The sequence below is a fragment of the Punica granatum genome, chromosome 4 (assembly GCF_007655135.1).
Source record: "Punica granatum isolate Tunisia-2019 chromosome 4, ASM765513v2, whole genome shotgun sequence".
In the NCBI taxonomy this organism is placed as follows: Eukaryota; Viridiplantae; Streptophyta; class Magnoliopsida; order Myrtales; family Lythraceae; genus Punica; species Punica granatum.
The window spans coordinates 14,194,168-14,220,336 of record NC_045130.1 but is presented as its reverse complement, the minus strand read 5'-3'; the positions used below and the strand labels follow the sequence as shown (position 1 = coordinate 14,220,336).

General features: G+C 38.1%; 2 protein-coding genes across 2 annotated transcripts; both read right to left on the bottom strand.

Annotated features, from left to right (window-relative positions):
* Positions 1-524: 524 nt before the first annotated feature.
* LOC116202761 (12-oxophytodienoate reductase 2-like) lies at positions 525-4,089 on the bottom strand. The gene is made up of 5 exons (XM_031534371.1): positions 3,776-4,089; positions 2,650-2,790; positions 2,381-2,511; positions 2,096-2,272; positions 525-1,406 (listed from the first exon to the last, which is right to left on the bottom strand). The coding sequence occupies exons 1-5, from the start codon at positions 3,844-3,846 to the stop codon at positions 814-816; spliced, it is 1,113 nt and encodes a 370-aa protein (XP_031390231.1). The 5' UTR covers positions 3,847-4,089; the 3' UTR covers positions 525-813.
* A 10,611-nt stretch (positions 4,090-14,700) lies between these two features.
* On the bottom strand, positions 14,701-18,223 carry LOC116202317 (12-oxophytodienoate reductase 2-like). The gene is made up of 5 exons (XM_031533840.1): positions 17,894-18,223; positions 16,776-16,916; positions 16,507-16,637; positions 16,222-16,398; positions 14,701-15,584 (listed from the first exon to the last, which is right to left on the bottom strand). The coding sequence occupies exons 1-5, from the start codon at positions 17,962-17,964 to the stop codon at positions 14,992-14,994; spliced, it is 1,113 nt and encodes a 370-aa protein (XP_031389700.1). The 5' UTR covers positions 17,965-18,223; the 3' UTR covers positions 14,701-14,991.
* Positions 18,224-26,169: the final 7,946 nt, after the last annotated feature.

Genomic DNA, 26,169 nt, shown 5'->3' with positions numbered 1-26,169 from the left:
ACAAAGTCCCCTGATGTCAAAAAAGGAGACTCCAATGGTTTTGCTGTTCGTTATGCTTTTCATATCAATTGACATGACTCTATGACTCTGCCCATGTCTATCCTCGAAGAGCTTTGTCCGGATGTGACGGGCAAATTTGTCCCGGTCTCTCGAGGAAAACGTCCCTTATTCTGGTATAAATATATTTATCGTATAATCAATTTTTCAGTGTTGTGATCTAGCGGAACTTGCAGAGGATTAGCAATTTATAAGCTTGATTTGATGGAGGGTCTTTTGGACATTCCACACACCCGAAGGATGCCGCTTCACTTGAACATTATATATTTACAAAAGATTCATAAAATGGTGTGCTATGAGGAATATTATCTATTAAGACGGAATTTCTTGCTTAATTAACAGAAATATATATATATATATAGGGTCATCACGTTCACAAGTTATGCCTGTAGAACTCCCAGTTATGAACATAATTGCTGATGAGAAACTCCCGTATTTTAACATTACAAGAAGCTAACTGCAGAACGTTTAAATCAATCAGACAATCTTTATTGCCAATATCGCACATCCCAAAGTCGTCACAAGTAGCAAGAAATCATACAAGTTTGACACATAGGAACCGTTTGATGGTTCTTGCCCAAAACCAGAACATTACAATCTCACCCTAAATACCTGCTCTCAAACAAACAATCGGCATACTCCATGCTTAGCTTCCCCTATGATTTTCCTAGATTGCACGGTGCCAACACTTTGCATTATGATAGCAGGCTTACCCAGCAGAGAAGTATAAATCATCGATCAGTGATCTGTGGAAACCTAAGCAGCGGTTTCAAGAAATGGGTAATCCGTATAACCGACCACAGGATCAGAGATGTAGAATGTATTTCGGTTATACTTGTTTAGAGGAGCATCCAGCTCGAATCTACGAGGCAGATCGGGATTGGCCAAGAATAACCGACCAAATGCAACTAGATCGGCTCGGTTCTCAGCCACAGCTTTGTTCCCATCCTCCCTATCGTAGCCCCCTGCAACAATGAAAGTGCCCATGAAGGCATTCCTCACTGGGACCAGGCTGTGCGGGCAGTCACACTTCTCACCGACTGTCTTCATCCTTGGCTCCACCATGTGGCAATAGAGAATCCCGTATTTGTTCAAAGCTTCAGCCATGTAAAGCCCCAGAGCTTTGGGGTTCGAGTCTCCTGATTCCATGTAATCCGCGAACGGAGAGAGCCGTATCCCAACCCTGTCTGGTCCGATCTCATCAGAAATGGCTTTGACGATCTCGAGGGCAAACCTGCATCGGTTCTCCAGAGAACCACCATACTGGTCGGTCCGGTCATTCACTTGGTCTTTCATGAACTGGTCTATTAAGTAGCCATGAGCCCCGTGAATCTCAACTCCATCAAAGCCTACAATGTCAAAGCCCAAAAATTTTTCCATGATTCAGCACATTCATCAGCAAATGGAAATGCTTTTCAGGCCCTGTAAGAATAATCTGCACTGTTCAGGACCTGTCAAAAATCTTCTCTTTGTTTCAGCCAGTTAGCCAAAAAAATAGTCCATCAGGCCCAAACAAGTTGAACCAATAGGCAGCAAGTTTTATTTTTTTAACTCCCGGGAAAAAAAAGGGGGTAGAATATTGATGAGTTCTTTCTTTGTACAAATAACACCCACAGAAAATTTCTCTTTTTTGGCTAAGCATTTCAAAACTGGTTTAAAGTAGTCGGTTCCGTATTATTAAGTCAATACTTTGATTACATTTATAAGACATATCTTACTGAACAATCATAGCAGAAGAGATTGTATTGATCAATTTCCATTTCTATAACAAGCTGAGTCCTGAGAAGGTAGAAAATTGGTATAGGCAGCATATTGACTGCTCAATATCGGTAATGCAGCAGCACAATTTCATGTATGCAGTGCCCTATAGAAAGAACAAATATTTGCTCTTGTTTCTAATATTCATTCTATTCCACTGAAGTGTGGACAACAATGAGACTATTCAAACTCATTCATGTCCAGACTGAGTGGATAACTGGAATGGTTGTTGAACTTCAAAAATGGGAAAGCACTCATCATGAAGTATTGAGAACCTTACCAGCTTCCATAGCATTCCTAGCAGCAAGTCTGAAATGGTTGACAATCTCGGGGATTTCATCTGTCCTTAAACGGCGTGGAGGTGAGCATTCAGCAACAGCGACACCATTAGCTCTAAGTTGAGGAGTCAATGGCTTCTCAGTGGAAGAGATCGGAGCCTGCCCATTTGGCTGGAAACCTACAATCAGAAATAGCAAGCGTAAGTAAAGAATCTCAATGGGTGCAAAGCACTGAACTGTTCGAGGCTCCTCAAGTTTAGTTAGCATTTGCTACTCATTCAGCTAACCTGAATTTGAAACCCTGCCCACATGCACAATCTGACAAAAGAAGATACCGCCTTTAGCATGAACGGCATCAACAATGGGTTTCCAGGCCTCAACTTGCTCTTTTGTCCAGACACCAGGCGTGTCAGGATACCTTTAAAATCAAGCCAATAAAAGAGTCAGGTCAAGAAACTATAAGCTCCACCTTGCGAAAAAGCTACTGAAGGAACCTGCATGCTGTATAGTTAATAGGAGAAGCAGTCGATGAAGTACAGTGAAAGAAGAAAAATACCCCTGAGCGGTATCAGACACCCCTGTGGCTTCAGAAATTAGAAGGCCCCCTTTTGAGGTCCTCTGCGAGTAATATAATATTGCATGCGGCTGAGGCACATTGTGGTAAGATCTTTGTCTAGTCAGCGGTGCCAAAACAACTCTGAGAAATTAGAAGGAACGAGAACCATTCAGTACAATGCAGCCATAATATTATGCTTGCCAACACCCAGATAGAAACTGATACGATCAAGAAGAATCTTATTGAAAATGGGCAAGGTTAGCTACCAATGTAGATGACAAACAAATATAGGAAGTTTGACACCAGTTGTATGCCGAGTTTCACCAGACAGATTAAATAGAATTCCATGATAATCTCAAATATACAAGAAATCAAATTGACGCTAGACTATAATTAAGCTATAATCTGATAGAAAAGACATGACACGCCATGGTCTCCTAGAGGAATGACATGTGTGCAACTGCCTTCGAGTAAAAGACTGTAGGAGAGTAGCATCTTCTGAATTATTCTTAACCTCTGGGGTCATTTCTTAACCTCTGGTTTATTTCTCACTTTATCAACTGATACACCCGCTAAGCGCCTTCGACACCCTGATGACAGGCTATATAACAGATAGCAATACAATTTCAAAAGAAGTGTGAGCTCAAGGGATCATAGCGGAACTTTCACACCAGGCATGTTTCCTAGGAGACATGTTTGGCACTCCAAGTGACCCAAGACTGTGATTTGAAATACTCCGAAGTTTCAAGTCTGCAGCCTCGTAGATATTTACCATTCAGTTCGGACCATGCACATTGCGGCATTCGGGATTGTCCCCTGTTGGGTCCACAGTCAATGCATATTCGGCACCGAACTATCCAAATCAATAACGACAAAATCGGGAAAAGCAAAATGACCATTTTTTTCTTGCATCTGTTACAACGATCACCTTTTCCATTCACTGGGAAGGATAAATAAGCATTAACTGGGCAGCTCAATATCAAAGAAACGAAGCTAGTGATGGCAATAAACAGCATTCCAAGCTCTTCACAGATGCGAGCTTCTAATTCATAAATGAACACAGAATCTGAGAGTATCTACTAAAACCCAGAAACCCAGAAGGAGGAAAGGTGGTGGAATGAAGTACCTATGGGAAAGATGGAATCTTCCCATCTTGTAGGGTGTGATGAGAGGGATGGAAGAGGCTTCGGCCGACATGTTAGCGTTTTTGCGGGAGAGGTTTCAACTTCACTGCTTCTATTCCAGATTTGGAGAGACAAGGAAATGATGGAGGAGGAAGATGCCCAACAATGGGAATATTTATAGGACATCGATGCCACTGCCGGATGGACCATAAAGGAGACAAACATGAAGGTTCCATTTTTGCATCAGTGGCGGCCGAGACAGAGGATGGAGGAGTTGTCGTGGAGGCCTGGAGGGTGGAGAGAAAGTGAGAAGCAACGCAACGGGGCGGATTCGCTGACCCCGACCATCTTTCTTTGACTTTTTTTATTTTATCTTTTCCAAACATTTAAAATATTTCATTTTCCTTAAAGCGGCGGATTACGCATGCAAAGACGTTTGTTCACTGTCAGCATCCGACCACCGACGTCATCAATTTCCCAATTTTGGCCCAAATTATGTAGTGGCCCCCTCCGGAGGAAATGGACAATTAGGTCTTGAAAGATGGGAAGCTTATTCGATCCCGTCCAACACAGTTCGAGAATCCAAATAGACATAGTCGACTGCAAAAATATAATACAGTTCGCTGCACTTTAAAATTCTTGGCTCCAGTTGATTGTGTTACATTTTATAGTCGACCGTATTTATTTGAATACTTCTCCGGACGGTCCCACCCAAAACTGAATAATTTCGTTGAAGTTTTACAATTTGGGCTCTCGCTGGCGGCTTATAGAGGAGGATTGTTGACATTATAGAGTAGGATTCTTCATTTTATTATTTTTTCCCTGCCTCATCTTCCACCAACGTGTTCCGATTTGTCTTCCTCATCTGGACCATAAGAGAGGTTGAGGTCCTTCCCCATAAACATCCATTAAGTTGGACAGGTCCCTAGCCGAAAACAGCTTCGTATTGGAGAGGGACCCATTTGAGTATATAGTCTTTTGAGCGGACGGGGCAAATCGGTCGAGGAAGCTCCCCTCCAACCACTGACCCCACAGACTCGGTCGCCAAAGGCCCCATTGGTCTCCAGCAACCAAGCCAGTGGGACTCGGAGAGGTGGCCGGCGGGAGCCCCCCATTCCTAGCTTCATCTTTTGTTTTAAGTTTTAATTTTTTTTTTATATATGAGATAGAGGGAAATTGAGGTCAAATGTAAATGTATGAAATTAGGGGTTCAGCTGATGAATATGCATGAAAACAAATAAAGGCGTAATTGATGCAAAAATCTTTCGAATTAACACCGCCAACGCCTAATATTAATGGAGGGACCTAATTGATATTTCAAAGACCCAATTGATGTAGTTAAGGACCTAATTAATATAAAAGAACCAAATTAATGTATAAAAAGAACTACATAATGTATACGGGATTTAATTGATGTATAAGGAAATTAACCGACGCGAATTTCTTCTATCGGGTATCTAGGAGATTTAAAAAGAAAAAGAAAAGAGGCAAGGACTCTTGATGATGCAAACTTCATCTTTCAAGGACCCAATTGTCCTAAGAAATTTTGCCCCTATAGGCCATAACCCAAAGAAGACGTCATTAAAGAGAGTATAATATAGTGGTACATATCCTTATTTGGTAATTAAGAGGTTTCCAATTTGATACTTAGTTGGACTATCCGTATCTTTTTATTTAAATTTCTATTTTATTATACAAAGCCTATAGATCTTCCTTAGAACCGAAAAATAAAAGGACGTTATTACATAAAATACATGTAACCAAAAAAAAACGCTTGGTTCTCTTTCGTGGATAGAGAAAAAGGAAATTGTTGAAAATGTGGCACGCTTTTAAATTAGTTCTTAATAATGGTGTTTAACTGTTTATATGGGTTGCTTGGATTCATAAATATCTAGTCAAAGGAAGATCCTTCAATTGAGGCAATTAATGATGCCTCTGGTTACTTATCGGGTTGAAACGTGGGAGAAAATCTCCTCCTAGTTCGATCCTTGGCTGGTTCCCAGTGGATCCCCTGATTGATTACTGTTCAAGAGGGTCTGATATGGTGAGTTGTGTTGAGGAGTGGGAAGTGGAAACGGCCTCGATCATTTGATCCACAGGCACTACTAATTCAAGCTACAGCGGGGTATATTCAAATCTGAAATCGAGATGAGTTGATCTAGATTCCTCACGAGAGTGGTTTGATCACACCAGCTAGTGCTTGGGAGCAGGGATGGACCAAGGGGAGGTCTGGATGTGCCAGCCGTTCCCTTAAAATTTTGACATTATATGAAAAATCAGTAATTTTTCTTTATCTTTTAACGAAATTACTTATATTCGCTCTTTCTAACTCGGCAAAATTACCTTTTTTTTTTTGCCTCCCCTAAGAACTCGCCCCACTCGATCAAAATCTTGGGTTCGTCCCAGCTTCGAGAGACTTAGGCCAAACCCAGCTAAGGTTCCTTGGAATGGGGACTGCATGTAAATTCTGCGGCATGTGAATTTTGTTGTCAAGTGAAGGAGTTTAGAAGACGCGTTCTTTCCCTGCACCGGTAATCGTATGATCAGGTTGTTCCTTTCAATAGAGTTTCCAAGCAGATGTAACGTCACATTTTTCATCCATATCATGTATAAACTTTATTCACTTTTTTTCTGAATACTATAAGGAGTTGACACCGTGCCTATTTTCTCTATTTGAGGATTCCTCAAATCGAGATCAGTTGATCTCGATTTAAAGGGTCGGATGCTGGGTGTTGTTATCTCCAAGCTTCTATAGACTAGTTACGTCTACCATATCTGGTTAGAAGGGAATATTAATAGGAGGCTATATCAGCACGAGATTTTCACCGTTGTCGCTATTGTTTGGAGGGCTGTTACTTGGATAGGTAGATCACTATGTACATTATTGATGGCCAATGCTAATGATTGCCTGCTGCTTGTGAATTATTGATCAGTTATCACTTTTCAATGAGGGATTTGAGTTTTTGAAAGAAAAACATAGCGTCATTTCATATTGAAGGAAGAATCTCCCCGTCAAGTGCAAAGAATTTGACTTATTTTAATTGAGAAGTGAGGATTTTGACCTAAGAAGCACCAAAATTTAATATATTTTAGTTGGAAAATGAAATTTTTGACTCAAGCAAATTGCCGCTTATCATTAACAAATGGCACATAAAAAAAAGTACCGGTTAAATGATCATAAATAAAAAAATTAACATTAACCACGTAACATCGTATGATCACTTTTTACTAATTGTTAAAGTTTTATTAATTATTCATCATGTCTCTGTGATATAGGATCATGTGAGAATTTCTTTTTTCCAATATATATACATACAGTAATTTTCTAATTTACATATATATTGAGACGGATTTTCATTTCTATCTTAATGATTAGCACTTTTTACATGGAAATTGTGAGATTTCCAAACGATCACAATCGTCTAATTTACAAAATTAATCTTATTAAATGCGGCGTGATTTATTTATCTATTTACTAAAACTCTCCTTCACGTTTGGGCTGGAATATCCGAATGCCCATCGCGTGGAATTTCGTTAAATAGTGGGCAAACGCACCAACATCTCAGCTCTGCTTAATCAGTCAAAGCTTGATGTCGATCATTTGCAGTCAATAATGGCTTTTCTTCCTCCTGAGAATAATGGTATTTTTGCAAGTTGGGCGGCTCGAGGTCCAGATATGTTTTGAGAAGCACATGCTTGGAAATTGATGTTAGAATTTACTTTATGTTCTTGCGAAGGTTATCACATAAAACTCTTCGGGTTTCACCACACCAACATCTCTTCCATTGCCGTCGTCGACTACCCGGAGCACCTTCGCCTGAGATGCCAATGGCATCGACCGGTTATATGTATGTACGTAATGACTTTTGAGATCGAACACAGCCAAACTCAACTAGTATGACTGACTTAGAATTAGAGGGAAAAGAGTCTCTTACAATTGAGTTGGTCCGATTTTCGTATAACTTGACACCGCTGTCAGGACTATGAAATATGAGGAAGGAGTACATTAATTTGTTGTAATTTCAACTGCACTGAGCGCCGAATTATATCCTCTTGTTCTCGATCGCCTTTCTTTCCCACGCTCATCCGGTTTTGTTTTTCAATAGAAATTTCATTTTCCCTTGCATACTCCTGCGAAATATTATAAATCATCAATGTGTGAGAGAACCAAAGAATGCAGCGGTTTAAATTAAGAAACAGTTAATCGATGCAACCAACCGAAGTATCAGATGTGTAGAATGCATTTCCCGGTTGTAGTTGTTCAGAGGTGCATCCTGCTCAAACCTCCGAAGGAGATCAGGAATAGGATTGCCCAAGAAGAACCGACTGAACACGACTAGATCGACTCAGTTCCTACTTCCTAGCCACGGGTGTTTATACCAATAAATTTATAGACCGTTTGTTTAAGCTTACAGTTTACAAATGGATTGTATTGTATTGTACTTATCCCATTGCTATAAGTTGGACCAATACCAACAGGTTTACCTTATATTATCGGAGAAATACAATGAAAATCCTATAAATTTGGACTTACGTGAATTTTAGTACTATAAGTTTCATTATTATTTTTTCAGTCTTATAATGCTTGCTTTGTAAGATACTTTTGGTCCTACTCGTAACCAGTTCGCGTCTCGGATCTAGTCACCTCCCCTCTCCGTTTTCAAAGAGAAAGAGCTGGAGTTGGGTATTCTCTTTTTTTCTTTTTTCTTTTTTAAATTCTGCCAATAAAATATTATCAAATGGACAACGGCCAGTTATGAAAATTTTGACTATGTGAAGTCCACATCAACAGCTCAATGGCCGGTGACAAATAGGATCAAAAGTGTTTGACGGAGCAAACATTGTAAGACTAAGAAATCCAAAGTGAAACTTACATCGCTAAAATTTAAAAAGTTCTAAACTTAGAGAATTTTCACAACCAAAATCTGTTAGGAAAGATATGTACCAGTACAACTAATGCTACCTGTCACTTGGTTAATGGTATAATCCAAACAAATCTATACTAATAATTTTCAAGGTTAGCAATAGTTGTACGAGTATAGATCTTTCCCAACAGATTTTGGTTGTTGATATAATCTTAAACATAAATTATAACAATAGTATAAGGTAAAAGTTGTATATTGTTGAAATAGGTCCAACTTATAAATATTAAGATATAATTAAGTAGTAAAGTGTAAACTTAAAACCAACTATTAAACATCCAACGGACCTACAAGGGATTTGGTCCGTATATCTTAGGATGCTAGGCTCGACCCTCTTATAAACTCATGATTATCTTTGTATGTTTTCAATGTGGTATTGAAGGAATCCTTAACACCCATCTTCACGCGCAGCGTGGATTTATAGCCGGGATGAGACCGGATGAAATGCGAAGTCAGCATGCTAGTAGAGTGATGCATAGCGTGAGTGCACAGATGCGAAGTGTCGCATAATCAACACACTGAATTGGGGGTCTGGGCTTAGCTCTGATACCATATTGAAAGCACATTTCCACTTCAAAGCTCATACTAATAAGTATTGGTATCCAAATCTCATATAAGTAATGGAATTTTGATTAATGTGGGATAAATATCCTAATACCCTCCCTCACATACAATGTGTGTTTATTTCTGCCTACACGTTGTCACGTGTCCTTAAACACCCGCTCTCAATAATTGGTTTCAAGCCGAGCTCATCTTCCGTGCTCGGGTAAGAGGTGACACTAACAAGAGACACACTCTTTGCTACACTTAGACATATTGGGCCAAGCATGGTGTGGTTACACACACGCACGTGAGCACGCATACACGTAATATGGGTTCTGATATCATATTAAACATCCAATGCGCCTATAAGGATTGGGCCCTTATGCATTCTAAAAACTCAAGCTGATAGGATGGGAGGCTCGACCCTCTTATAAACTCAGGATTATCTTTTTATATTTTCAATGTGAAATTAATATTCTCAACACCAACGTTCCTTAAATTTGGTGGTATAAGTCATTCATTTTGTAATGTGCTCTAATCTATAGATGTATTGCCAATGCAATCTTCAGTGCATACTTTTTTTTATGAACTTGGTATGTACTTTTTAATGTAATTTTCTTCGATCATAAAGGAGGCATATGTATAATACAAAAATTGAAAATAAAGTGAAATAAGGGGACATATCAGTTCCATTTGTCATAACTAAATCCAAGATGTCTTTTTTGAGAGGGCTGGACATAACAGGGACAATAACTGCAAAATCATATGAACAAAAAGGACAAAGAATTTTCAAAACTGAAATTGACTTTCTATACTCCGATTTCTTCTAGATTTGTTCTACATGGCTAAGAATACATCTGAATTCAAAGACCCTACACTACATCTTGGATTACCCATGAACTTTTCGTCTTCCAACAGCTAGCCTCCCTTAAACTGAGCTCATCTTTACCATCCTGATTAATCTCTTCAGTTTAAGGAAAATATCTGCCTTCAATGGCTTCGTGAACATGTCAGCAACTTAATCTTTAGATTTGCAAAACTCAAGCACAATCTCCCCGGATTTCACCCGATTTTTAATGAGTGATACATGATATCAATGTGCTTACTCCCATGAAAGGGTGGATTCTTTACTAAAGCAATTGATCACTGTTGGCTTCTTCTATAGTTACGTATATCTAAAACTAATTGTCTCTATAAACCTCTAATTGCTTAACAATTAATCAGATACAGGGGAGCTTACAAACCTTTCCTTTCGTCCTCTCCAAACTCATGATCTGATGATGATCCGTTTCATTACTTTCAAGGACGTACGATTGAGTTCTAACTGTTCGTAATTCCCATTTGCTATTTCCTTTTCTTTTATCTTGTGGGGATAAAACTTTTTTGACAATTCGTCGACATGACACATATAAAATGTTATAGCTAGGTTACTTATCAAAAAAATATTATAGCTAGGTTTGCAAACGTATATCGCGTAGTAGATCCAAGCTCCGATCTATCAAAGAAAAGTACATCCAAGTTCCGAGGTTGCATTTGTCACACACTTTTGGAACGAAAAAGGGCTGCAATTTGGGTTCAGCTTTTACTTTTCACTGTGCATTTTGAAACCCTTGCTCCGGCATTATATACACAGGCTCCACATGCTACTAATTAACCTGAGAAAAGAAAAAAAAAAAAGGTTATATATATATACACCTTAAAATGATGTATGAATTTTTTTAAAAAGATTTGGGTAGAAAATATGCAATCGCGGGCTTGCAATTGTCAAATATATATATATATATATACGTATATGTATATAGGCGTCTTTTAGATCAGAAACGTTAGAAAGTGGGTTGTCGATCGATAAATTAAGCATTTGCTGATATATGTATGTTGTATTATAATCTATCATATAAGCAAATAAAATTTTTCAATCTAATTTCACGTGCGACTCCGAATGAGATCAACATCAACAATTTCATATGGGAAACTATTATCCTTCAAAGAAAATAAATAAAATATATATATATATATATATGATGAGAAAATCTAAGATTATTAAACAGGAACAATACATTTTTGGTGTTATAAATTTGACCATCAGTCAATTTTAGTCCTCTAAGTTTTAAAAGTGCCAAATCAGTCCTTTACGTTTGCTTCGTAAGACACTTTTGGTCCTTTCCATGACCGAACAGCAACAGATACTAATGTGGACACCACACTAACATAGTTAAATAAGGCCACATGGCAATCTCTTATTGGCTAAAATTTAAAATCTAAAAGAAAATCAAAAAATAAGAATAGAATAATGAAAATTAAATTAAAAACAGGAAAAATAAAAAATAAAAAAAGAATTAAAGAGACTTAGCCCCTTGTCGAGGCTGAGTTGCACGTCACCGAGGGTGGAATCATGCCCAAGATCAACCTCAGATCTTTGCCGTGATTTTGGGGGTGGGGGCGTCCGGGGCCTTGCTGACGCCCCCACCTCCAAGATGAGGTGGCCAGCTACCTTAGAATTCGTTGGTGACCTCATCCAGGGGAAGTGGGGGCGTCAGCAGGGCCCCCACTCCTGTCGACACCTATCCTAGCCCCTTATCGGGGCTAGATCATTTTTTATTTTTTAATTTTCTGTTTTAAGATTAAATATTTTATTAATTTTTCATTATTTTATTTTATATTTTGATTTTTCCCTTAATTTTAAAGTTCAAGCCATTAAGAAATTGTTGCATGGCCTTTATTTAACGACAGTGTTTATGTCAGCATCCATTACCGTCTAGTCACCGAATGGACCAAAATTGCTTTACAGAGCAAATGTATATGACTCATGCGGCACTTTTAAAACTTAACCAAAAATGACTGAAGACCAAACTTATAAGATTAAAAATGTCTTTTTCCCCGTCATCAAAAGGTATGCTTTCGTCTAATAATCAAAAAGTTCCAGATTCGATACTCGTTGTAGGACTACTTGTACCCCTTTATTAGTTATTAAGATTTCTATTTGTACTACACTCATGGTTCTCTTTTATAACCAAAAAAAAAATCTATGATTAGATGAGAAAGACAATGCAATACAATAATATATTATTTGCATGATAAGTTAGAAATTCCAAGTTCAATTATCATGGTGAGACTACTGATATTGCTTCTTTATCTTTTTTATAAGAAGATTTAATGAAGCGTATAGGGAGCTCTATTGCTGAGAATTAAAAGCAAAATCTCTATTTTATTTGGTGAATTAAAATCTCTTAATTTCAGATGAAAAGTGAATCTCATTGCTCTAAACAATATTTTTCATAATTCATAAAACGATGTTCAAAGGCACCCTTTTCTTTTTGAAAAGATCTATATATATGAAGGGGAACTCGGGACCTTCTCTCTTCCATTTCTATATATAGACTGATGGCATAAATTGGTCAGCTTCCCCTTCTGTGAATTTGAAATTCCATGAAAGAGTTGAGACCAGTTTTGGTAAAATATATAGGTATAGTTACGGTAGCTACATTTTAAGTTGTGATTTTTCTTTCAAGAAAAGATGTCTTTGTCATGTTAGAACAGAAGGGGAAAAAAAAAACGCGACCTATGTATTAAAACGTACCTCACTCGCCCCATGGTCCAAATAGCGACTTGTAATCATTTCTTTATATATATATATATAATGGCATATAAACAGTTCATTAATTAAAAATAAAAGACAGTTAATCAAATCAAACTAAAAGGAAATTATATAATCACTTCATTACTTGATGATCTAACAATCAGATCTTTCAAATTGTCACTTCATCTAATCTTAAATCGTCCATTCAGATAGGAGAAAGAGAGGAAAAATAAAGAGAAATATATGGTCCTTCTTTTTCTCGATTTCGCTCCTATTTATATAAGTTGGAAAGCTCGCACTGAAATGATCGCTCTTAATTAATGGAGATTATTCTGTGATTAATATTCCTGCTTTGGCCATTGCTTCTCACGAAGAGCAATCGGATCAGCTCAAGCAGTGGATTCATGATTATTTTATGTCGATTTCACAGTTTTTTATGCCAACTTCACGTTCAATTTGCATGTAGAAATTATAATCAGTACAAAAAGTGATTATAGAATTTCCGAATCCTAATAACTTTCTCGAATACACGTCATTTGTTCTTCGACGGGCGCTCTTAACCCTCACCCTTTGTCCCTCTTAGATAGGATTAAAAATTAAAAAAGATTATATTATTCCTATGATCTCTCAAATCAATCAAAACCAAACATGAAACACATATACGGCTTCATGGATAAGGGGCAGATTTAAATTATAAATATATAATATCTAATCAAGAATATGAGAGGAAGATGATGTTTGTTCTGAGCCTCATTTTTCATAATCACGCAAAGCCATGTCATGCTTTCATTCAATTAGATTCCACGCTATAGATTAGAATTAGATATCCTTAATTAAGACAGAATTTGCTTCACACAAATGAAGATGGAGATATCATATTAATTAAATCTATTTAGATTAAATTAATTAAGAGACGTCAAATCATGCAAAATATATACTCATTTAATCAGGCTGTGGTTATCCATGAAAGAATCATCGGAACCCCAATTAAAAGCATCAATTTGGGTTGTTCCCATAGTTATTATCTTCCCTTTTTTTTCAATTATTAGAGAGATTCATACCTAGTAAATGATAGAGAAAATCAGCAGGTACGAAAAATTTCACCGGCGCGAGCAAAACCGAAACTTCTTGATATCGAGTGAGGATACATGCCGGTACACTTACACCCCGCCATCAAATTAATCTTACTTCTCAATTATTATCTTCTTAATCCGAATTAATAACAAGTAACTTAAAAGAATATTTAAAGAAGAGAAAAGTAGAATAACTAATCTGCCCACAGCCAATCAAATCCTAGAGATTCCCTGGAGGGAGACATACGCTTTATTCCAAAATTTTAATTAGTACATTACATTAAGCCGATGTTCCAACACAAAGTGCCCTGATGTAAATAAAGGAGACTCCAATGGTTTTGCTGTTCGTTATGCTTTTCATATCAATTGACATGACTCTATGACTCTGCCCCTGTCTATCCTCGAAGAGCTTTGTCCGGATGGGACAGGCAAATTTGTCCCGGTCTCTCCAGGAAATCGTCCCTTATTATGGTATAAATATAGTTGTCGTATAATCGATTTTTCAGTGTTGTGATCTAGCGTAATTTGCAGAGGATTAGCAATTTATAAGCTTGATTTGATGGAGGGTCTTTTGGACATTCCACACACCCGAAGGATGCCGCTTCACTCGAACATTATATATTTACAAAAGATTCATAAAATGGTGTGCTATGAGGAATATTATCTATTAAGACGGAATTTCTCGCTTAATTAACAGGAAAGAAAAAAAAAATCGGTTTACTCCATGGTTATGTCTGTAGAACTCCGGGTTATGAACATAATTGCTGATGAGAAACTCCCGTATTTTAACATTACAGAAAGCTAACTGCAGAACTTTTAAATCAATCAGACAATCTTTATTGCCAATATCGCACATCCCAAAGTCGTCACAAGTCGCAAGAAATCATACGAGTTTGACACATAGGAACCGCTGATGGTTCTTGCCAAACACCAGAACATTACAATCTCACCGTAAATACCTGCCCTTAAACAAACAATCGGCATACTCCTTGGTTAGCTTCCCCTATGATTTTCCTAGATTGCACAGTGCCAACACTTTTCATTTTGATAGCAGGCTTACCCAGAAAAGAAGTATAAATCATCGATCAGTGACATGTGGAAACCTACGCAGCGGTTTCAAGAAATGGGTAATCTGTATAACCGACCACAGGATCAGAGATGTAGAATGTATTTCGGTTATACTTGTTTAGAGGAGCATCCAGCTCGAATCTACGAGGCAGATCGGGATTGGCCAAGAATAACCGACCAAATGCAACTAGATCGGCTCGGTTCTCAGCCACAGCTTTGTTCCCATCCTCCCTATCATAGCCCCCCGCAACAATGAAAGTGCCCCCGAAGGCATTCCTCATTGGGACCAGGCTGTGCGGGCAGTCGCACTTCTCAGCGACTGTCTTCATCCTTGGCTCCACCATGTGGCAATACAGAATCCCGTACTTGTTCAAAGCTTCAGCCATGTAAAGACCCAGAGCTTTGGGGTTGGAGTCTCCTGATTCCATGTAATCCGCGAACGGAGAGAGCCGTATCCCAACCCTGTCTGGTCCGATCTCGTCAGAAACGACCTTGATGATCTCGAGGGCAAACCTGCATCGGTTCTCCAGAGAACCACCGTACTGGTCGGTCCGGTCATTCACTTGGTCTTTCATGAACTGGTCTATTAAGTAGCCATGAGCCCCGTGAATCTCAACTCCATCAAAGCCTACAATGTCAAAGCCCAAAATTTCATCCATGATTCAGCACATTGATCAGCAAATGGAAATGCTTTTCAGCCCCTTGTAAGAGTAATCTGCACTGTTCAGGACCTCTCAAAAATCTTCTCTTTGCTTCATCCAGTTAGCCCAAATAATAGTCCATCAGGCCCAAACAAGTTGAACCAATAGGCAGCAAGTTTTATTTTTTTAACTCCACGGGAAAAAAAAGGGGGTAGAATATTGATGAGTTCTTTCTTTGTACAAAAAACACCCACAGAAAATTTCTCTTTTTTGGCTAAGCATTTCAAAACTGGTTTAAAGTAGTCGGTTCCGTATCATTAAGTCAATACTTTGATTACATTTATAAGACATATCTTACTAAACAATCATAGCAGAAGAGATTGTATTGATCAATTTCCATTTCTATAACAAGCTGAGTCCTGAGAAGGTAGAAAATTGGTAATGCAGCAGCCTATAGAAAGAACAAATATTTGCTCTCCTTTCTAATATTCATTTTATTCCACTGAAGTTTGGACAACAATGAGACTATTCAAACTCATTCATGTCAAGTCTAAGTGGATAACTTGAACGGTTGTTGAACTTAAAAAAGGGAAAGCACTCATCATGAAGTATTGAGAACCTTACCAGCTTCCATAGCATTCCTAGCAGCAAGTCTGAAATGGTTGACAATCTCGGGGATTTCATCTGTCCTTAAACAGCGTGGAGGTGAGAATTCAGCAACATCAACACCATTAGCTCTAAGTTGAGGAGTCAATGGCTTGTCTGTGGAAGAGATTGGAGCCTGCCCATTTGGCTGGAAACCTACAATCGGAAATAGCAAGAGTAAGTAAAGAATCTCAATGGGTGCAAAGCACTGAACTGTTCGAGGTTCCTCAAGTTCAGTTAACATTTGCTACTCATTCAGCTAACCTGAATTCGAAACCCTGCCCACATGCCAGATCTGACAAAAGAATATACCGCCTTTAGCATGAACAGCATCAACAATGGGTTTCCAGGCCTCAACTTGCTCTTTTGTCCAGACACCAGGCGTGTCGGGATACCTTAAAAATCAAGCCAATAAAAGAGTGAGGTCAAGAAACTATAAGCTTCACCTTGAGAAAAAGCTATTGAAGAAACCTGCATGCCGTATAGTAAATATGAGAAGCAGTCGATGAAGTACAGTGAAAGAAGAAAAGTACCCCTGAGCGGTATCAGACACCCCTGTGGCTTCGGAAATGAGAAGGCCCCCTTTTGAGGTCCTCTGCGAGTAATATAATATTGCGTGCGGCTGAGGCACATTGTGGTAAGATCTTTGTCTAGTCAGCGGTGCCAAAACAACTCTGAGAAATTAGAAGAAACGAGAAACATTCAGTACAATGCACCCATAATATTATGCTTGCCAACACCCAGATAGAAACTGATACGATCAAGAAGAATCCTATTGAAAATGGGCAAGGTTAGCTACCAATGTAGATGACAAAAAAATATAGGAAGTTTGACACAAGTTGTATGCTGTGTTTCACCAGACAGATTAAATAGAATTCCATGATAATCTCAGAAATACAAGAAATCAAATTGACGCTAGACCATAATTAAGCTATAATCTGATAGAAAAGATATGACACGCCAGGTCTCCTAGAGGAATGACGTGTGCAACTGCCTACGAGTAAAAGACTGTAGGAGAGCTGCATCTTCTGAATCATTCTTAGCCTCTGGGGTCATTTCTTAGCATCTGGTTTATTTCTCACTTTATCAACTGATACACCCGCTAAGCACCTTCGACACCCTGATGACAAGCTATTTAACTAATAGCAATACAATTTCAAAGTGCGAGTTCAAGGGATCATAGCGGAACTTTCACACCAGGCTTGTTTCCTAGGAGACATGTTTACTCCAAGTGACCCAAGACAGTGATTTGACTATCCCCAAGTTTCAAGTCTGCAGCCTCATAGATATTTACCATACAGTTCAGACCATGCACATTGCGGCATTCGGGATTGTCCCCTGTTGGGTCCACAGTCAATGCATGTTCGGCACCGACCTATCCAAATCAATGACAAAAAAAATCGGGAAAAGCAAAAAGTGATCATTTTTTTCTTGCATCTATTACAACGATCACCTTTTCCATTCGCTGGGAAGGATAAATAAGCGTTAACTGGACAGCTCATTATCAGAGAAACGAAGCTGGTGATGGCAATAAACAGCATTCCAAGCTCTTCACAGATGCGAGCTTCTAATTCATAAATGAACACAGAATCCGAGAGTATCTACTAAAACCCAGAAGCCCAGAAGGAGGAAAGGTGGTTGAATGAAGTACCTGTGGGAAAGATCGAATCTTCCCATCTTGTAGGGTGTGATGAGACGGACAGAAGAGGCTTCGGCCGACATGTTAGCGTTTTTGCGGGGGATGTTTCAACTTCACTGCTTCTATTCCAGATTTGGAGAGACAAGGAAATGATGGAGGAGGAAGATGCCCAACAATGGGAATATTTATAGGACATTGACGCCACTGCCGGATGGACCATAAAGGAGCCGAACAAGAAGGTTCCATTTTTATGGCGGCCGAGACAGAGGATGGAGTAGTGGCCCTGGAGGGTGGAGAGAAAGTGAGAAGCAACACAACAGGGCGGATTCGCTGACCCGACCCTCTTTCTTTGACTCTTTTATTTTATCTTTTTCAAACATTTTAAATATTTTATTTTCGACCTTAGAGCGTCGGATTACGCATGCAAAGACGTTTGTTCACTGTCGGCATCTGACCACCGACGTCATCAATTTCCCAATTTTGGCCCAAATTATGCAGTGGCCCCCTCCGGAGGAAATGGGCAATTAGGTCTTGACAGATGGGAAGCTTATTCGATCCGGTCCAGTACAATTCGAGAATCTAAATAAACAGAGTCTATTGTAAAAGTGCAATACAATTGACTGCGCCCTAATAACCCGTTTGGTTTTACGATCGATTTTTAACTTTAACTTTTAAATCTATTCACTATATAATAAAAATCAACAATACAATTATTTTTTTTCTTTTTTTTCAATTTTTTTAATCATTTAATTCAATTTTTAATACTAATTCTCTCAACTATTCATTACTTTTTCACATTTTTTCTCATAATAACAATTATTACAACCTAATTAAAATCAAAATTCAATTATATTTAATTCTAAAACTAAACACACTAAAATTCTTGGCTCCAATTAATTATGTTGCGTTTTACAATCGACTATGTTCATTTAAATCCATCTCACTTGCTTGTTTCTTATAGAGTAAGATTGTTGATATTTGACAATTTGATTATTTGTTTTATTATTTTTTCCCTGCCTCATCTTCCACCAACGTGTTCCGATTTGTCTTCAGTCTTCATCATCTGGTCCATAAGGGAGGCTGAGGCCCCTCCTAAACATCCATTAAGCTGGACAGGTCCCTATCTGCAAACAACTTATTGGAGAGGGACCTATTTGAATAAATAGTCTTTTGACCATAAAAAGTATCTCCTTTTCAAATCGACCACATCCTAATATTTTATTTTTGAATTGACCCCAACTCTCTCTGTCTCTCTATTCTTATTCCTGTCGAAATGAGAGAAGGAAATTGAGGTCAAATGTAAATGTATGAAATTAGGGGTTCAGCTTATGAATATGCATGAAAAACAAATGAAAAGGTAATTGATGCAAAAATCTTTGGAATTAACACAGCCAACGCCTAATATCAATAGAGGGATCAAATTGATATTTCAAGAACCTAATTGATATAGTTAAGGACTAAATTGATGTATACATTGACCTAATTAATATAAAAGAACCAAATTATTGTATAAAAAGAACTACGTGATGTATACAGGATTTAATTGATGTATAAAGAACCCAACCAATGCAAATTTCTTTTGTCAGGTATCTAGGAGATTTAAAAAGAAAAGAAAAGAAAAAAAAAAAAAAAAAGAGGCAAGGACCCCAGATGATACAAACTCCATCTTGCAAGGACCCCATTGTCCTAAGAAATTTTGCCCCTACTGGCCATAACCCAAGGAAGACGTGATTAAAGAGAGTGTAATTCAATAATACATGGCTTTATTTGATAATTAAAAAGTTTTAGATTTGATATTCAGTATGATTATTCGTACCCCTTTATTTTAAGATTTTCATTTTATTATATTAGACTTATGAACCTCCCTTATAACCGGAAAAAAGAAGAAGACGTTATCATTAATTTTTTAGATCATTAAATAAAATACATGTAACCAACAAAAAAAAAAGCTTGGTTCTCTTTCGTAAATAGAGAAAAAGGGAAATTGTTGATAATGCGGGCCGTTTTTAAATTAATTTTATTAATAATGGTGTTTAACTGTTTATATGGGTTGCTTAGACTCATAAATATCTAGTCAAAGGAAGATCCTTCAATTGAGGCAATTAATGATGCCTCTGGTTACTTGTCGGGTTGAAACGTGGAAGAAAATCACCTTCAGGTTCGATCCTTGGTTGGCTCCCAGTTGATCCCCTGATTGATTACTGTTCAAGAGCACTGTGGTGTTTCGCAGTGTTCCTAAATCTGATATTGTGGTGAGGAGTGGGAAGGGGAAACGGCTTCGATCATTTGATCCAGAGGCACCACTAATTCAAGCTACAGAACATTCAAATCTGAAATCGAGATGAGTTGATCTAAATTCCTCCCAAGAGCGGTATGATCACAACAGCTAGTGCTTGGTAGCAGAGATGGACCAAGAGGAGGCATGAACAACCATCCTCTTAAAATTTTAACGTCATATGAAAAATTATTAATTTTTCTTTAATTTTTAATGAAATTATTTATATTCACTTCCATAATTCGGCAAAATTGCATTTCCTTTTGCCTCGCCTAAGAACTCGGCCCACTCTGATCAATATCCTGGGTCGTCCCTGCTTGAGACTTAGGCCAAACCCAGCTAAGGTTCCTTGGGATGGGGACTGCGTGTAAATTCTGTGGAATGTGAATTTTGTCATCAAGTGGAGGAGTTTAGAAAACATGCGTTCTTTCCCTGCACTGTTACTCGTATGTTCAGTTTAATCCTCTCAATAGAGTTTCCAAGTAAATATAACGTCCTATTTTTCATTCATATCATATATAAACTTTATTCACTTTTTTTTCTTGAACACTATAGGGAGTTTACACTGTGCGTATCCTCTATGTTTGAGGATGCTGGATGTTTTTATCTCCAAGCTACTATAGACTAGTTACGTCTACCATATCTGGCTAGATCGAATATTAACAAGAGGCTATATCAACGTGAGATTTCCACCGTTGTTGCTATTGTTTGAAGGGCTGTTACTTGGATATGTAGATCATTGTGTACATTTTCTGAGTTCTTAATAAAGTTTACTACTTATCCCAAAAAGAAAAAATTTATTGATGGCCAATGCTAATGACTGCCTGTTGCTTGTGAATTATTATTGATCAGTTATCACTTTTCAACGAGGGATCTGAGTTTTAAAAAGAAAAACATAGCGTCATTTCATAGTGAAGGAAGAACCTCACCGTCAAGTGTAAAGAATTTGACTTATTTTAACTGGAAAGTGAAAATTTTGACCTGAGAAGCACCAAAATTTAATATATTTTAGTTGGAATATGAAATTTTTTACTCAATTAAAATGCGGCTTATCATTACCAATTGCCATATAAACAAAAGTACCGGTTAAATGATCATAAATTAATTAATTAATTAACATCAACCACGTAACATCGTCTCATCACTTTTTACTGATTGTTAAAGTTTTATTAGTTGTTCATATCACTATGATATAGGATCATGTAAGAATTTCTTTTTCCCAATATATATACACATAGTAATTTTCTAATTTACATATATATTGAGACGGATTTCATTTCTATCTTATCGATTAGCGCTTTTCACATGGAAGTTGTGAGATTTCCAAATTATCACAATCGTCTAATTTAGAAAATTAATCGTATTAAATATGGCGTGATTTATTTATCTATTTACTAATACTCTCCTTTACGTTTGGGTTGGAATATCTGAATGCCCATTGCGTGGAATTTTATTAAATAGTGGGCAAATGTGTGCGCCGTATATGAAATCAGCTATATGATACCATGTGAAATTTTCTAATGCTCCGAACAGTCGAATCTAAAAAGTTAACCTAAAATCCTTAGGAGAGTTCTACTTCTTAGTGGGTCGGCTCTGCTCGAATTGGATTACTCGAAATCCGTTGTCTTCCGGATATCAGAATGCACAAAAAAAAATTAATTAATAAGATTAATTTAAAAGGTTAATTTAGTCGAACACGATAATTTATTTATTTATTTATTCACTGATAGAATTAGCTCAATAACATGGAGAGACAAGTTAGAGGGGCCCCATGTGTCTCTTTCTGATGGACGCTCATCAGATCATCTCAGCTCAGCTTAATCGGTCATTATTTGCAGTCAATAACGGCTTTTCTTCCTTCTAAGTAGGGGTGTGCACAGGTACTGAGTATACCCGGAACTGGTCGAAACCTTTATGTTATGGTAAGGTCCGAATAGCTCGTATTGAAAATAAGGTAGGGTTCGGATATTAAAATAAAGAATCGGTGAAAATAGATTTTGGTTTCAATTCCTGCATACATAGTACTCGAAAAAAAATGAAAGGTAAAGTTACTGATCTCTGAGCTGCTCCTTGCCCTCCTCTTCTTCTTTCCTTCCTCCTCTTTTCTCTCCCTCACCTCCGACGAGTCCACCGATAGCCTCTTCACCGCCCTTCTCCCCATAATCCGCCAATTCGCCTCCATCCATGAAGACGCCGCCTCCATCTTGCTCGCCTCAAGGAAGCGGAAGAGGGCCGCCCAGTTGCACGAACCCGATCTTGGGAGTCATGCCTTCCTCGCGAGGGGCGGAGATTTCTCGAACCCTAATCGGAGCCTCAACTAGTACATCAACTCTTTCAACATGATGGCCTCCACCTTCGAGTGGCTCTTTGGCCTGCTCGATTGTTGGGACCCCGTGGGCTCCTCGCTTAACCTCTCCACAGAGTTCCAGTTAGGAATCGAGCTCTTTTGATTGGCCACAGCCCACAGGTAGTAGCTACAATGACATTTCTTGGCTCTATAGACCGACCAGCAAGCACCAGGTACCCGGAACAAAAAAATAATAATTTACAGGTTTACCGAGTAGATTCTGGTTTCAGGATTCGACAGGGTAGAGTGCAGTTCTAAAATCTTGAAACCTGTCTCTTACTGGATAGGGTCCGGGTATCGTGAAAAAAATAGGGTATCCCAAACCGATCACCCTTACTCGTGAGAATAATGGTATTTTTGCAAGTTGGGCGGCTCGAGGTCTAGATATGTTTGGAGAAGCATATGCTCAGAAAATGATGTTCTTGGAAAATGATGTTCGAATTTACTTTATGTTCTTGCCAAGGTTATTACATAAAAATCTTCGGGTTTCACCGCACCAACATCTCTTCCATTGCCGTCATTGACAACCAGGAGCACCTTCGCCTGAGATGCCAACGGCAACAACCAGTTATATGTATGTACGTAATGGCTAGGGTTCAAACAAAGCCAAACTCAACTAGTATGACTGACTTAGAAGTAGAGGGAAAAGGCTCTCTTACAATTGAGTTGGTGCAATTTTCTTATAACTTGAGACCGCTGTCAGGACTATGAAATATGAGGAAGAAGTACATTAATTTGTAGTAATTTCAACTGCACTAAGAGCCGAATTATATCCTCTTGTTCTCGATCACCTTTCTTTCCCGTGCCCATCCGGTTCTGTTTTTCAATAGGAATTTCATTTTCCTTTGCATGCTCCTGCGACATATTATAAATCATCAATGTGTTTCAGAACCAAAGCATGCAGCAGTTTAAATTAAGAAACAGGTAATCGATGCAACCAACCAAAGGATCAGATGTGTAGAATGGCATTTCTCGGTTGTACTTGTTCAGAGGTGCATCCTGCTCGTACCTCTGAAGGAGATCAGGAATAGGATTGCCCAAGAAGAACCGACTGACCACGACTTGATCGAGCAGAGCCGTAACTCAAAGCCTGTCCAGTCCTATCTCATCTGACGATCTTGACATCAGTTCTCGAGGCTTCCAACAGCAAGGGGTCCCTAGTGCAACCGTCTTACAGGCAGAGGGAAAAGGCTCCCCGGCATTTCCTTTGGCGCAATTTTTCTGACAACTCGGGGTCATTGTTGAACCGCAGCCTGCGACTGCTGTATGATAATTTCAACTGCAGAGAAACCAAATCCCGAATAGAGAGGCGAAGCTCAAAGTTATACCGAAACAATCAAGATCAGCCCTGCTCGCCAAGCCCAAAGGCCGGTCAGAGCATGGGTTGATCCATCATCCATGTGCCCTATTAGGTTTGCTGCACCATCATGCAAACTTTCGAAATTCTATTTGCGATTCTGTTCGTTAATTCTACTGTTTCATTGGCCGGCCGTACAGAATTTACACATGAACTTATCAGCTGAGATTTCGATACGGATCCCCTCAACCCGTTTTTTCATTACCAGTGGAATATTCTTCACAATCTGACTAAACATAAAGCTAAATGATCTTATTTTGTTCCTCGGTTGAAAAGAGATGTCCTGAGCAATCGAAGAAGCACTTTGCTAGTCTCAATTAAGGTATTAGTTTTTGTTCTATCAGACAACAAAGATCGCAATTTTTTTTTTCACCTTGTTCAAATAAGAGTCGTACCCCCTCGAAATTCTTTATTTGGTTTCATAAATAAATTTTAACTTTAATTTTAATTTTACTACACTTAACTCCACTTATGTTTAATTCAACAACACAATTATTACTTTCGCTCAACTATTCATTACTTTTTTTTACACTTTTTTTCATAATTCAATAACATAATTATCATAACCCAATTAAAATCAAAACTCAATTTTACTTAACTCTAAAACCAAACACAGCATGTTTGATAGTTTTTGCAAGTTATATCAATCTTGCTATAATGCTCTTGGCATCTTCAAATGCGGTACCGATCCTTTTAAGCAATTAACCCGTTTTCAAACGATCTCTAATTCTTTTCCACGGAAAATTTACTATCTCCATTCACAGTTTCTGGTTTGAGTCTATGAAATATGTCCATCACTGCCACATAATCGTCATATTAATCAGAGATACAATCAATAAAAAGATAGACTCACTGCTCCAATTATTATCTCTTTTTTTTAGACCCTTTATGGGCCTACATACATATGAAAAAAGTCAAACGGCTCCTTTTAAGAAACGGCTAAACCGCTCTTTTAAAAAAATAATAATAATAATAAGGGGAGGGAGCAGCTTTTCTCATGAGCCGCGACGATTTGATTAATTTAATATTGTCTTCAAATGCCAGACTATAGTTCTCGTGCTTGAAGATCCTAACTTATATAACTAAGTACATAAGCATAACTATTGGCAGAATCTATATATATACAGCAAATGGCTAGACAAAAAAAATATTTAAAAAAAAGAAGAAACTGACTGTTTTTGAACTTATTGAAATCATGTTTTTAAAGTTCTACCTTTTCTTCTACCAAAAAAAAAAAGACTGGAGCCGATTTTGATCATCAATCTTACCTCACTTTTCCACTTTCATTATATACATATTTTTTTGTTCAACTTCGTTGTCAATGTTACGTATTTTTATTCCCGTGAATCCTTTTGTCTAATTTTACATCCGAACATTACTTTCACATCCAAAATATATTTTCAAAAATTAATTTTATTTAAAAACTAATAAAAAAACAATTAAGTGAAGATCAGAGAGGGAAAGGGAGAGGGGGAGGGAGCCAGCAGAGCCTCATTGGTGGCCATTCCTCCTCCTCTGAGATCGACGGCGGCCTCAAGGGTCATTGGTGACCGCGGAGGGTGAGGAGTGGCCGCCGACGAGGTCCTCTCCCCCAAGAATTAGGGGTTCCAAACCGAAATTGGGAACCCTATAATTTGGGGGTAGGGGTGGCCACCCCTTCCCCTTCGAGGTCGCCAGTGACCTCAACTAGAAATTGATTCTTGAGGGAGGAGCTCTCCCTCCGAGCTTGCAGGTGATGATAGAGGCCATCGACAATCTTGTCGGAGGAGGAATGGCCCCAACGAGGCTCCAGCCGACCCGCTCCCCCTCTCCTTTCCTCACTCCGATCCTCTTATTCACTTTTTAAAAAATATTATTAGCTTTCTCTAATTTTTAATAATATTAATTTTTTAAAAATATTTTTGGATAGAAATTGATTTTTTGGATGCAAAGTAGATGGAAGGACCAACAATATAAAATCCGTAATGTTGAGGATCAATTTGAAAAAAAAAATAGGATTAGGATGAAATGAAAAGGTGAAATAAGATTGAGGACCAAACATGAATTGTTTCAAAAAAAATTACTTTTTCCCTTTTTGTTTTCGGTGGGCATTCTCATATCCAACAATTAATAAACCCGACTAATTCAAATTAGCTAACTCCGTTCATTAAAATGTAAATTTCTTTCAATAATAAATATTTTCTATTATTAAAGAAAAAAGGCAAATCCAACTCGTAGTGGTTCTTACTTTTTTTTTTTCTATTTAAATCCCTTTCTTCAGGTTGCGAATGAAATGAGAAGGAGAAAGAAAAAAAAAATGGAAAACGAGG